General features: G+C 35.3%; 2 protein-coding genes across 2 annotated transcripts; one reads left to right on the top strand and one right to left on the bottom strand.

Moving 5' to 3' along the window:
- Positions 1-1,896: 1,896 nt before the first annotated feature.
- LOC125652317 (ribosome biogenesis protein SPATA5L1-like) lies at positions 1,897-13,430 on the bottom strand. The gene is made up of 9 exons (XM_048881408.2): positions 13,407-13,430; positions 9,221-10,287; positions 8,784-8,987; positions 7,740-7,898; positions 7,287-7,496; positions 6,986-7,177; positions 6,503-6,640; positions 3,499-3,621; positions 1,897-3,257 (listed from the first exon to the last, which is right to left on the bottom strand). The coding sequence occupies exons 1-9, from the start codon at positions 13,420-13,422 to the stop codon at positions 3,102-3,104; spliced, it is 2,265 nt and encodes a 754-aa protein (XP_048737365.2). The 5' UTR covers positions 13,423-13,430; the 3' UTR covers positions 1,897-3,101.
- A 208-nt stretch (positions 13,431-13,638) lies between these two features.
- LOC125651559 (39S ribosomal protein L54, mitochondrial-like) lies at positions 13,639-14,295 on the top strand. Its single transcript, XM_048880213.2, has 2 exons — positions 13,639-13,794; positions 14,003-14,295. Exons 1-2 carry the CDS (start codon positions 13,674-13,676, stop codon positions 14,263-14,265), a joined length of 384 nt encoding a protein of 127 aa, XP_048736170.1. The 5' UTR covers positions 13,639-13,673; the 3' UTR covers positions 14,266-14,295.
- The last annotated feature ends 395 nt before the right edge of the window (positions 14,296-14,690 follow it).

The raw sequence follows: 14,690 nt of genomic DNA, 5'->3' as shown, positions 1-14,690 counted from the left end.
ATTTCATTTCAGTGGTATATTTGCGTAATTTACTTTCTTACAGTCATTCATGACAAGATGTAAGATTTTAATACAAACGAAGTGTGCAGTTACTTTTGTATGACCTTGGTCTCTGCAACCTGATTATGTTTGTGGTGAACACATGTTATGATGATGGAAAACAGAAACTACATTTTCTAAGCAAGCAAAATAAAAAAAAAACATGAAAAAGAAAAATAATTTTTGACAAACTTATGGGGCTAATATAGGGGAAATGCCATTTTAAGGCAAAAATATAGGGGGTTGTCGAATATATATGGATTTTATAAGGCTGCTTGAAGGCCTGCAATTTTCAACTTTAGAATGGCATTCGATGTGGTTAACTATGATCTTACAAAATGTTTAAATATTACAATTTTGATCTAATGGCGATAAACTTGTTTTTAGTTATATTTATTCAACAGATTTCAATATAATACATATGGGTTGCAATATCTTTCATTACTATATCACAGCAGGGGTACCACAGGGTTCTATTTTGGGGCTTTTATTATATATATTGTTAAATCAGTGATCTAGCTAGTCACCTACACTTTCTAGGTCACCTGAGTTACTCATTATCTGAACATTCTTGCATATCGATGACTAGTCCATAGTCCTGCTATTCTTGAAAAAAAAAATCAAGGATTTCTGCCCTTGTAAAATCTTAATCCCCTATTGTAGCCCCACCCTACCCCTGGAGGCCATGATTTGGACAAACTTGAATCTTCATTATGCCAGGAATCTTGCACATAAGTTTCATCTTTTCTGGCCCAGTGGTTCTTCAGAAGATCTTTAAATAACCTCATCCTATTTGTAGCCTTTTCTTGATTATTTCCCCTTGGAAAGGGAAATGGACCTTCATTTGAATAAATTTTAATCCCCTTCACCCAAGGATACTGTGCCACATTTGGTTGAAATTGGTCCAATGGTTCTGAAGAAGATGAAATTGTGAAAAGTTTACAATGCTTAACAATAACACCACTACCAATAAATATGGACATCAGAAAATGTTTACTCGAGCCTTAGGCTCAGGTGAGCTGAATTGATTCATATTTCTGCACACTTATTAACCATTTTAATATTTCACAGATATATCACTTATTCCATGATTTTATGAAAATTGACAAAACACAATCTTTGCACAATAAATTTTGATTAGAATATACTGGGGAATCATTAAATTTTATGGGAGTTCAATTTTCGTAGGCACCCCTATCCCATGAAAGATGAAGATAACCAACAGTGATCAATCTCATAACTCCTACAAGCAATACAAAATAGATAGTTGGACAAACACGGACCCCTGAACACACCAGAGGTGGGATCAGGTGCATAGGAGGAGTAAGCATCCCCTGTCGACCAGTCACACCATGAATTTCTAACCAGAACAAAAAAACAATTTATGTTTCAATATTTGGAAACTATATCCATGAAATTGCATCACAGTTTAACTGTAAAATCCTGGCAATCCATAAAAATTTGCCCCAATGAATTCAAATAATTTCACAGTACTAGGTAGTGCAAAGGCATTGAACAAAAAAAATTGAGTGTGAAGTACCCCTCGTTGGAAACCCACGGCTATTTACGCTTCGTTCCTCTCTCCATCACGGAGAGAGGAACGAAGTGTAATCAGACGTGGGTTTCCAACAATGAGTACCCCTTTATGTCAAAATGGTTGTCATTATTCTATAGAGGCACAGAACATTGTTCTACAGACAAGAAATACGCTAGCCCTTTCAGTTTAGTTCTTATTTTCTTACAAAATATCTACACCTTGACAGTTATTCTCCCAAGAATTCCAATAACAAAGTAATCATTGCTTCATTATCTTTTTTTTTTAAATCTAAAGATAACTTAAAGAATTAAAACACATCATAAGAATATGAGATACAATTTATTGGTTGACTGGTTTCGACCAGGACACGGTCGTCATCAGAACAAGTTTACACTGATTTGATTTATTGAAGTAAAAAAATGCAGACGTTTCTATGAACAAATAAAAAATGTGAAGTGTTTGCTTGACAATGTAAATGCTATAGTACAATGTATATACAATGTACAAATCATGATTATTTTATAATGTTTCTTTAAGTACAGTGCGTAGATGGACAATATTAGATATGTTTTTAATAAAAAAGTCCATAAATTCCATAAACTGTTAAAGTTCTATTTTGGAATTCCAGCCGAAGTTCGTCAAAGCAGATTGTTTCATTGGACGTAGATCTGGAAGGTTTGTGTATGTATGGTTTCTCGGCAGAAATTATGCGGAAAATCTGTTTTTTATCTGATTTTGGTCTGCTTTCAAATGGCGGATTCCATACTTATGGTTTTTCAGCAATTTCTCTTGGATTGTACCACGTGAAAATGAGTGACTCGTCAAATTCCGTCTGAGGGTGATTCTTAATATGGTGTTTTACCACATCTTTGCGGCAATAGGATTTTTTGCCGATATTACAGTAGTATCTTGTTACCGTTGGATTTTGTAGGAGTTCAAAATGCCTCTTTAGATTTTGCAGGTCTTTGAATGTTCGATCGCATTTAGTGCAGCTGATGTTCATTTCATTTATTTTGGTTTTCTCTGGATTCTTCTTCATATACTTCACTTTAACCATATTTTTGGTGGAGTCCTTGAGGATGTACTGTTTTTAAAATATGTATGAAAGCTTCTTCAGTTCTAAGATGTTGATTTATGTTGTTTGCGGTTTTCGCGAGTGGCGTGATGGAAATATCCTGTATTGTGTGTGATTGTGACACTTTGCTTTGTGATGTGAAGTGTCAAGACACTGGTTTGTGTTGATTGACAGATCTGATACTGGCGAAGTGTCCGTACATGCGATCTCTGAGCAAATTTTCTGTTTGTCCGATGCATTGAATAAAACATTTTTTGCAAGTAATTGCATAAATTACAGAAGTGCTGTTGCAGTCTAGGCATTGTTTTATGTTGTAAATTTTGTTTGTACATTATAGAAGTGATCTGGACGTGTGCAGTATTTCTGACAAATGGGCATATTTGGGAGGTTTTTTTAAAGAATTGAAAACAGTCTGTTGTAACTCATTCTCTTGTGCAGTCAGGTGAAAGTTCAAAGAACAAAAAGTTTTTTCTCCTCTGAACAGCATTTGTATTTCTTCAGTAAAGATGGAGTGAGTGAAGGTTTCACCACCATCAGGGCTGTGTTAAGATGCTGTTCAGTGACTACATCACATGCTAAATTCTCTGTCAATGCTAACAACGCAGCCTGTCAATAGATGTACAATCACTCAGTAAAACGCCACAACAATTTGCAATCCTAAAAATGTAGTGCATGAGAATTATGAGGTATAGATATATGCATCAAAATGGAATTAATATTTATACTGTACTTAATAAATTTTGTTTTGATTTAAAGACAAGACTTGGAATTCTTTTGTTCAAAATTATTTGTGTAAGTACACCTCGAATACACTGCTACACAGTTTATTACACCAGTAAGTGGATACCTCTCTGCAGAGATTTTTAAGATCAGCTCCAGTGTAGTTTTCAGTCTTGGTTGCCACGACAGATAAATCAATGTCCTTTACTGGCATGGTCTTTGTGCAGACTTTAAGAATTTCCAGTCTACCCTGTAGAGATTACATTACACTGTAAATAACAATGAGTTGCAAAGAATGCTGTACAATTCAACCACACTACCCTCCACCAATGTACCCGATTTGCATACTTGCATATTGTAAGAGGATTTGAGTGATGAAAATAGATGGACCCCTTTCTAGAAGGCCTTTCATTTTGACAAAATTGACATGAATAAATTGTTTTCCATTAAACTTGATCAACTGCACTGTAGGTCATTTGATAGTAAAACAAAAAATGTTTTAGAAACATATATACCTCCAGTGTAGCAATACTGTTGATTCCTTATTTTACGAGAGTACTTAATATGGCAAAATGACTCATATATGTCAAATCGCATGAACATGAATTTGCATTTAGTCTGTTAATCAAGAGTTCTTACATGTATTTTAGCAACAGAAAATTAAAAGCGGAAAACAACTTTAGAATGTCTGTAATGATAGTGAACAGTATGGGTTATCAACTAGTCAGGAGCAACCATAATACCAAGTTTGGTCTTTATCAGGCAAAGGGTTCTAAAGATAATAAGCAGTATTTTATGTCCAAAGTCAAGTTATTTATGACCTTGTGAAATTCAAAAATGAAAAGGAGTCGGGCTATGCGACTTGAAAACTGATGGGGGTCATCTACTTTTGATTGGGTACCAATGTACCAAGTTTGATGTCTGTTGACATGCGAAGGATTCATAAGATATTCAGCAGATAATACTTTGTTATGTCCAGAGTAATTTGACCCTTGAACTTTGACCTCAAAATCCAGTACCAGTATACCAAGTGCTACGCTTGTCAAGAAAAGGGTTTTCAAGATATGACGAAGACAATATTTTCTTATGTGCAGAGTAGTTAGACCTTTAAGATCAACAGGAGTCATCTACAATAAGCAATAAGGATCATCTACTCCATAGGTAGAAACAGTGTACCAAGTTTGATGTCTGTCAAGCAAAGGGTTCTCAAGATATTGAGCAGACAATATCTTCCTATGTCCCAAGTAGTTTGATCCTTGACCTATGACCATGCAACCTCAAAATCAATAGGGGTCATCTACTCCTTACAATGTACCAAGTGTGATGTCTGTCAAGCAAAGGATTCTCAAGATACTCAGATGACAATATCTTCCTATATGTCCAGTTTGACCCTTGACCTGTTTACAATGTTTAACTATTTAAGGTATTTCTAATGGTTAGCAAAAATTTGAATGTCAGTTGTCAAGTTACAAGAGAGATACAGAGTTCACAAGTCTTTGTTATGTAAACAAGGCTCGTATCATGTTTTTGTTTATATACTATATAGGTTAAATAATACTAGTAAAGTTTTGTTTAAAGTAGATTCTTTCAATTTACAAATTAATTCTGAACACAACTAAACAGTTTCTAATGTTTGTCACATCTCATTTTGTTTTAAACATGATATTTTCTATGAACCAATCTATATGTAAACAAAAACATGGCATGGGCCTTGTTTACATAACAAAGACTTACATGTGAGTGCTGTATCTCATTTGAAACTCAACAACTGACGTTGAAATTTTTGCTGATGATTAGAAAAACCTTCATTAAGCATTATAAACATAAACAACAGTATCGCAAACGGTACATAATACGCCCGTGAAATGCTTACATAGGGTGTTTTTCTTGTGCTATAATTTGTATAACTTTGCTTCAGGTAGTATCAGTCATCATGAGGCTGTGACAAACTTTCATATGAACAAAGGGTCTTAGCTTAAAAATCGAGATCTCCTCAAAATGGACCAAGTTCAACAACCTGTAATTTTTTTCAAAAATAGAAGAAAATCAAAATCCTTCCCCAGATGCACATCTTCAATACCCATACAAACACTCCACAAAATAAGATGGTCCTCACTTGAAAACTGTGGGAGGAATTGGGCAAACAAATTATGTACCCTCCATAGAATATTAATTTCCAAATAGACTAAGTTCAACAACCTGTAATTTTCTCAAAAATTGTAGAAAATCAAAATCCATCCCACATGCACATCTTCAGTACCCATACAAACACTCCACAAAATAAGAAGGTCCTCACTTGAAAACTGTGGGAGGAGTTGGGCAGACAAATTATGTACCCTCCATAGAATATTAATTTCCAAATAGACTAAGTTCAACAACCTGTAATTTTCTCAAAAAGTGTAGAAAATTAAAAGCCATCCCACATGCACATCTTCAATACCCATACAAACACTCCACAAAATAAGAAGGCTCTCACTTGACAACTGTGGGAGGAGTAGGACGGACAAATTATGTACCCTCCATATAATAATTATTTCCAAATAAAGGGTCAAAACTCCTGGAAAAAAGGTGGAAGTGGATCAAAATTGCAGTATGATCTAGAGTGACCCACAAAGAAGCTACACAGCAAGTTTCAGCATGATATGTGAAAGGGAAATGAAATTATAAAGAGAAAACCCCGAACGGACGGACAGACGCACAGACATCGCTGTACCATAATACGTCCCGTCTAAAGACGGGCATATAAAAATGGGAAAACTTTCAGTCCAAATTGTCTCCGTGCCCCATTAAGGTAAACCAGTGTACCAAGTTTGATGTCTATCAAGCAAAGTGTTCTCAAAATATTGAGCAGACAATATAAACCTATACCCAGAGTAAATTGACCTTTGACTGTGTGACCTTAAAATCAATAGGGGTCATCTACTCTCGGGGGGGATCAACATACTAACCAACGGACAGGTGTAAACCAATATGCGCCCTTTTTTCATGCTGGAGGGGTGGGTATAAAAATGTACAAATACATGGTATACAAGGCATGTAACTGTCTAGTGTCTATAGGCATAGATACATAGCAATTAATATTCATCTGAAAATTTAAAAATTGTATTATAGAAAAGCCGTGTCAATATTACCTGTGTATCTGGAGGGGGTATATAAAGTGATCTGTCCAATCTCCCAGGCCTCGTCAGAGCCTCATCCAACATGTCTGGCCGATTTGTGGCAGCCACTACTAGCACACTTTTATTGGCTTGATCTCTAACTAGCCCATCCTAAAGGTATTGAAATACAACGTTCTCTTGTAATAATCTAAAGTGACCTGCCTGCATCGTTAGTTTCATCTCCACATTCCCACAGAACTTCCATTTATTTCAATATTTTAATATACTATTTCTTTGCACTCAGTGCCTAAGATCGTGTAAACCACTGTTTGAGGAAGTATCATCCAAGGCCTAAAGCATGATTCATTACTAAAAAATATCAGAATCCACAGACAACTACCAAGTATTAATTTTCAAGGTAGAAACTAGAAACACATGGAATTTTTGGTTTTCACGGTCTTGTATTACACATTTACTACTATTTGTTTCCCTTTTACTGATATTTCAAAGGCTTACATCTCCTGTTTGAACAGAATCTGTCTTCTCATCCAATCTGATTCCAATACCATCCATCTCATTCAGTAGTGTGGAGAGTACCCTCTCTTGAACCCCTCTCTGTGCCGTCCCATCAGCGCGCTTGCCAATGATTGAGTCTATCTCATCTAAGAAAATGAGGGTAGGGGCACCTGCCCGAGCTCTCTGGAAGACCTAATTTCAAAATCAGAATCAATTGTGATATTTATCAAATATATATTGGTGTTGTTTTAAGTTCTACTTCTAATCCAATTTTAGTCATCAACATCTTTGTTGTAATTACCTCTGAGATAAGTTTCTCAGAGTCCCCAACATATGGTGAGAATAACTGGGCTCCACTGAGGGACAGAAAGGTAGCATTAGATGAGGTGGCTACTGCTTTGACCAGAGTAGTCTTACAGCAGCCAGGTGGACCATACAACAATACACCGCGTGGACTTGGCAGACCCATACGATGAAATGCCTCTGGGTACTTCATGGGCCATTCCACTGCCTAGAACAAAACAAGTGCATATAATGACTATTGAGTGACTGAAATATTTTTTATTTTATCATTAGTTAGTAGAAAAATTAGGATTAAAAAAAAAGTTCATGTATCTGTACCAGTATCATTATGAGAGTAGACTGTCCACTGACTAAAATGTTTATCCTCTCACTTTGATTTGTTTGACTTTCATACTATTGACTTGGTTACGTGAATGTGTAATGTTTATAATATAGGAGGCTTCCTGTATACCTGCTGGATTTGAAGTTTGGCCTCCTCCAAACCACCAATATCATCCCAGTGTACAGGATCAAAGTCAGTGGTGCATGGCGACCCTTTCTGTGTGGATGGCATCACTTTTGTGAGGGCTTCTTTAAAGTGCTTTGTTGTTATTAATGGAGGATCAGTCACCTAAATTGGAAATATTTACTTCTATATACCAATATCACATAATACATATGGAAATTTTTACTTCTATTTACCAATATCACGTAATACATATGGAAATATTTACTTCTATATACCAATATCATGTAAATACATATGGTTCTGTACTTCGTCTCTGTTGAAGATCAAACCAAGGACCTCTGGCATGACATCTTGAGCTCTACCATCAAATTACAGTAAAGGCTTAACCCACCAGCAAGTTCTTAGAATTAGCCTGTGGGGTCATGTCCATAAAGTACCTGGGTTCCATTGTGGACACAAATGTAGCAGAGAAACGTATCACTGAGAAATATACATGTATTGCCTCTGCTAAGCAGTGCTCCCACTAGACCAAAATTCCCTTTCGCCACTTTTTCGAGGTGCGGCGCGGCGCAAATAATCTCATGCTTTACAATCATTTCCATCATATTATTTTGTTCATTACACCGATTTTAGCATTTTGAATCAGTTACATTACTTAATCATATCCAGCTACCATACCTAAACACTTCTTTCTGAAATAATAAGAGATTTGATTTGTTTGATAAATTCTATTATGGAAATCAAAAATCAGATAATAAATCATATAAATATAAACTTCATGATGCTACACCCCTCAGTGAAAACATTGTGTACATTAAACCCAGGACCTCTGGCAATCTAATCAAAATTGGATCCTTTGATTTGCTCACATACATGTAGCTTGCTACAAACATATATATAAAATGGATTTTTCATCTAATCTTAAGTAGATTGGACCTCTTACTGAACAGATCTAATATCTAACACTACAACATTTATGTATGTAAGCTGAGCATCAAAAACCAAATCTAGACTTTTTGTTGTAATGTAACCTTTTTTCGTCCTTACCTTGTCTTCTGTAAAACTGGATTGGAGAGAACTCATGGCTCTAAATGCTGCTTCATGGCACAGTGACATTAAGTCTGCACCTACATATCCATTGGTCATCTGGGCTATCACTTCCAACTCCAGACCAGAATCAACTCTTAATTCAGCACACTGATGGTTCAATATTTCTTTCCTTTGGCTAAGAGTAGGAACATTTATCATGATCTACAATTTTCAAATAATAAATTTAATATTACTATAGAATTTACAGTGCATCAATAGGTTCAGAAATAAATTTAAGTACAGAATCCTTAACAAAAATTAAAAGAGAACTTAGATATGTATAAAAACTACTTGTCATACCATAGTTATACCCCTTGCCTGAATACAAATTCATTTAAAAAAAATAATGAAATCATTCAATTCATTAGGTCTATATTTTTTATTTCAAACCTGACCTCTCTGTCTAGTCGTCCAGGTCGTCTCAGACTGGGGTCCAGAGCAGCAGGTCTGTTGGTGGCCCCTATTACAGCTATATTCTTATAGTCATGTATTTTGTCTAGATAAGAGAGGAACACACTTGTCGAGCGTGTATCATTGGTGTCATCAGAGTTCCCCCTTTTCGGACACAATGAATCAATTTCATCCAGAAAAACAACACAGGGTCCCTCTTCACTCATAAGAAAAGCTTTTTCAAAAACCTTCTTTATGTTCTCCTCAGTTTCTCCTGAACGTGATCCAAATACTTCTGGTCCATTTACAGAGATTATAAAAGCATTGCATTTCATACACACATTTCTGACAAGTGACGTTTTTCCTGTCCCTGGTGGGCCACGCAGAAGAACTCCTTTGGGGAGCCTCAAAATACTGTTTGCAGTTGATTTTTCACTAAAGGATAAACGTATGAATTCACATAACTCTTTACTAACCTTATCTAAGCCTCCTAAAGGAATGGTCTCTACAGTAGCCTGTTTTTGCAAATAATGTTCTCTGCTTTGTATTGCTTTCACGGTTATATATGTGGTGTTGTCCACAACACAGTAATTATCATCAGATACTTTATCTATCAGAATAAGGGAAATACCATGTAATTTGGCCAGAGTACAATTCTCCTTGTCCACAACAAAGTGGGAAGATATACAGGTTTTATACAGTAGTCCCCTACAGATATCCGCTACGTTTTGTGCACTCTCAGTAGTCATTCGTCTGTATGCTCTCACATCTTCTGCCTTAGTCACAACCAAGCTCACACTGACACTTTTGCCTGGTACGACATTCAGTGGTTTAATTTTACAAGTCTTCTCTTTCTTTACATCTGTATGTTTTTTGACTGCAGTGCCTACTTCTATTCCAGTCCCTAAGTGTTGAGTTGGCCAAACTTGACAGATATATTCTGTGCTTTCCATGGATATGACTGCATATGATGCTGGCTTAACTTCCAGCTGTCTCAGGGTAGAAATGTCAATCCTGCATTTCTGTGTTGTAATGTCTGTAATTTTCCTCACTTGATACATATGATCCATTGCTGTATAGACAAAAATATTAATTTAACTAAAATAACATTTCACGCTACTAACCTCTTTTCATTTAAATAGCATGCCATTGTTAGATTTGTTTAGTTGGTAAATTAGACAAAATACATGACTATAAGAATATAGGTGCAGTATGTATGGACACATTGAAGATGTGCATGTCTCTTTTTGAAAGTGATTAGACATTTTTTAAGCATGTCTTGAATAGACGGTACCTACATTGTGTAATCAACTCCTCTCACACTTCTAACTTGACATTCCTCAAACTCTGTACAATTGTTAGGGACACATTGAAGATGTAAATGCCTTTATGAAAATTATTGGACATTCTTCGAAAAATATACATGTAGTTGAATTTTGTCATTTTTGAAGCATGTTACCTACTTTGTGTAACCAACTCCTCTCACAGCTTTTACTTGACATATTTCAGACCTTGTACATCACACAGTTGTTTAACGGTAGTGAATCAGTTTGTTGTTATGTTGTGCACTCGACCTACATGGTCGAAGTTCCAAATGTTCTTGGTTGTAGTGTAATTTGTATTTCTATGTTTTTCAAATAAGTAGTACAAAAATTCCCAAAATATGAATGGTACAGGCACAGAAATGTCAATTAGAACACCTCCCTATTTTCCTAGTTTAGAATTCATTTTTCTGTACCGAATTAAGCGCCCTCTACTGTTGCTGACCCAATAAATAAAATCAGATTGAAATTATTGTTGAAATATGCCTTCAAGAAAATTCTACATAAAGTACATCTATAAACATTACTTGTTGATTTAGATCATTTTTTCTAAACTAAACACATTATGAAAAATTATGCATTTTATGATAAACTTTTCGTGATGTGCTTTAACAAAATTAAATCAACCATCTCTGAGACACAATTTTCATGGAATATCTTTTCTTGTAATTTGTTTTGGTAGTATCTGCACTTCTGCCAGCTTTTCAGGTTTTTCCATCCCGTTTTAACGACATTTTTCAAACTTTGAAAATTCATGATTCAAAACTTGGAAAAGAACATGCGGTTAGTTTGGATGTTATAATTGCATATAAAAGTCGATTATTGTTTATTTTAATATTTCAATTTGTTACATTTAATTATCCTTAATGTTGATAACATACTCAATCTGGATCAACAATTAACACACTGCAAATTTGAGTTAGACGCTTTTGTTTACACACTTTCATTTTCAATGACCTTGCTGCACATGTTCAAATCGGTATCAGGAGAACCCGTACCCAGGAGAACTCATACCCAGAAATTTGGGTACGAGTTCTCCTGGAGAAGTCGTACCCGGGTACGAGTTCTCCAAGAGAACTCCTACCCATCAATATCTGGGTACGAGTTCTCCTGGAGAAAAACTGTCATTTTAACAAATAGAAATGTGGGAACCAGTTCTCCTAGAGAAAAACTTATCAATTGTATTATAAAAATCTGGGTACGAGTTCTCCTAGAGAAAAACTTTGTCATCTCTGTCAAAAAATCTGGGTACGAGTTCTCCCGGAGAAAAAACTTTGTCATTTTATCTGATAAATCTGGATACGAGTTCTCCTGGAGAAAAACTTTGCCATTTCTGTCATAAAAAATCTGGGTACGAGTTCTCCTGGAGAAAAAAAACTTAATCATTATATTAAATGGATTCTACTGGAGAAAAACTGTTTTTTTTGTCATATAAATTCTGGTAAGAGTTTTTCTGCAGAAAAGGTTTGTCATTATATAGCAATCAAAATTTTGATACGAGTTTATTTCGCGATCATTAAGATTGTGCCATTTTAGGTTTTGGAAATTGGGTACAATTTCTCCTTGAAAAAATCAAGGATTTCATACATTATACATAATTTACTATGAACATGCCTTTCAATTGAATAAAAAAGTAAATACAATGATCATACTTGTGTGTTGTTTTGCTTCATTTTTTTCATTTGTATTGCTGTTTGGTTAGAGACGATAATTAGTATAATGATTGCAATTAAACACCAATTTTAAACCAGTGACATCGTATTTTTATAGCGTACCTCTATTCTTTGCCACATGGAGGAGAACTCATACCCAGATTTGTATCACAAAATTACGAAGTTTTTCACTAGGAGAACTTGTATCTAGATGTTTGACAGAAATGACAAAGTTTTTCTCCAGGAGAACTTGTACCCAGATTTTTACGACAGAAATGACAAAGTTTTTTCTGCAGGAGAACGCGTACCCAGATTTATCCCATAAAATGACAAAGTTTTTTCTCCAGTAAAACTCATACCCATATATTGATGGGTACGAGTTCTCTTGAAGATCTCGTACCCGGGTACGAGTTCTCCTGGAGAAGTCGTACTAGAGTTTGACTTCTCCAGGAGAACTCGTACCCAAATTTCTGGATACGAGTTCTCCTGGGTACGAGTTCTCCAGATGTCTTCAAATCTGGGTCATTGTTTCAAATTATTTACTGTGGAAAATAATCATGCAGATGTTACAAAGACACTACACAGGGGTACAATATTCATCCTTCTACCTAATCTCGACTGAGATTCGGCTCGGCCGAGATTACCTTTTATTGTATTTATCTAGTAAGAAATTTTAAAAACCTAAACTATGTTTTCCAAGAATATATTTAAATAAAATATTATTCAATATTGGCAAATATTTGTTACCGATAAAACAATCGTAGTTGTTAAAATACATGGGACCTATACATCTGACATTTCATAAGTGCTTCTGGGTTGTTTTTTGTTGTTGTCTTTTTTTAAAATCAGTTAGACTATGTCATTTTTCCAGCATGTACGACTTTGTATATAATGCTGTCTCTATGATAGATAACATATTCTAAAGTAACTGGCCATTTCTGTTCTTAATCGATTTTAGGGGGTGATATGGTATAGACCCCTACTGTTATTATCACAAACAAAATTACCGGTTCCTATGATGCATTGAAATGCAAACCAGCTATGCATGCGTTTCTTGCAGAAAATGCAGGTCCTACAAACCTATATTTTGTAAGTATTTTAAATTATTATGAAAGAAATTCTATAATTAAAATTTAAACATTTCTTAAAAACCTTTTCTTGCATAGCAGTATAAATAATAGATGCTCTGTGTTCATGCGATAACTTGTTTACTTTACCTATGGAGGCTGACATATTGAATTGAAAACGAGATTAACGGTGGTGTGGTTTATTTTATGCTCAAACTTTATTGGATATAACCGACCATTTTTACTGTATTTTCTTTTAATTTAAAAATTTCAAAGATGTTTTCATGGAAAACAATTATTATTTCTCTCCTTTTTTCTGATAATATAAGTTTTATTCAAACGTTTATATGCTGTTTAAAATAAAAATCCTATGGACTGAATTGGTTGAATCAAAAGTACAAGGTACACCTATAAAAAATGAACACGTTCAGAACGTTCGTGTTCTCGAGAAACAAATCTGTTCTTGTACATAATAATCTAACGTTTATACAGTTTAGAAAATTACATGTAAATGCATTTTCATGTGCAAAAAAAGACGGTAAGTAGCAATTCACACGTACAGAATTTAAAGTAGAAGTGCTGTCCAAAATGAAGGTTAGGCTATATTTGAGAAATGTCAACGAGGCCATTGAGGGCTGATGGTGATACTACAGGGTTTTGAAACAATCTAAGCAAATTTGTGTATATAGTATAATAGGAGCACTCCTATACCCAATTTCTTCATGCATGCATAATTTTTTTTCTAGTCAAAGCACTGTCCCAAAAGGTGGACAAATTCCTAGATGCTGAGAAGGACCCAGAAAAGCTTTGCAAGTATGTGTGTGGTGCCAACATAATGAACAAAGGAAGTGACCCTGAAATAAAACCGGACAGTGAATATCCTGAATGGCTCTGGAATCTTAGAATTAAGAGAGGAGCCAATGAGCATGAACCAGGCACTTACAAGTACTGGAGGCTTCTGCGCCGAAGAACGATACAACAAATGAACAAAGAGAGGAGGAAAGTTTGATTGGCCAATAAAATCAGTTCTCACACGTTTTATGTAATGTCTCTTGTTATGCTTATAGTCATCACATAAAGCCTATCATTTAGGTTTTTTAATAAAAAAGAAAATTGATGTTTTAAGCTTAACAACCATGGTAATTCGAGATTCCTCTGACTCTTACCCCCGCTTTTATATTGTGACATGTCACAGAGAGCCCAGGTTTGAATCCCAGTCTGGTCTGTTGTATTTTCTCTCTTCATGTTACAACTAGCTGCTGAAACTGACAGGGAAAAATGCCTGCCTGGGGATAGATTCAGGGTTGATGTCTTCAAGGTTTTAATAGATTTAAGGAGGGAGGAATGTGGTGGTCAGACTGGTTCAAATGCCAGTGGCCAGATAGTTGGTAGAACACCAGACTAAAGATTCAGGGGGCCCAGACTTGAATCCTG

Source organism: Ostrea edulis, chromosome 5, assembly GCF_947568905.1.
Source record: "Ostrea edulis chromosome 5, xbOstEdul1.1, whole genome shotgun sequence".
Classification (NCBI taxonomy): domain Eukaryota; kingdom Metazoa; phylum Mollusca; class Bivalvia; order Ostreida; family Ostreidae; genus Ostrea; species Ostrea edulis.
The sequence above is the reverse complement of the archived record's forward strand: the minus strand, read 5'-3'. Positions and strand labels throughout refer to the sequence as shown.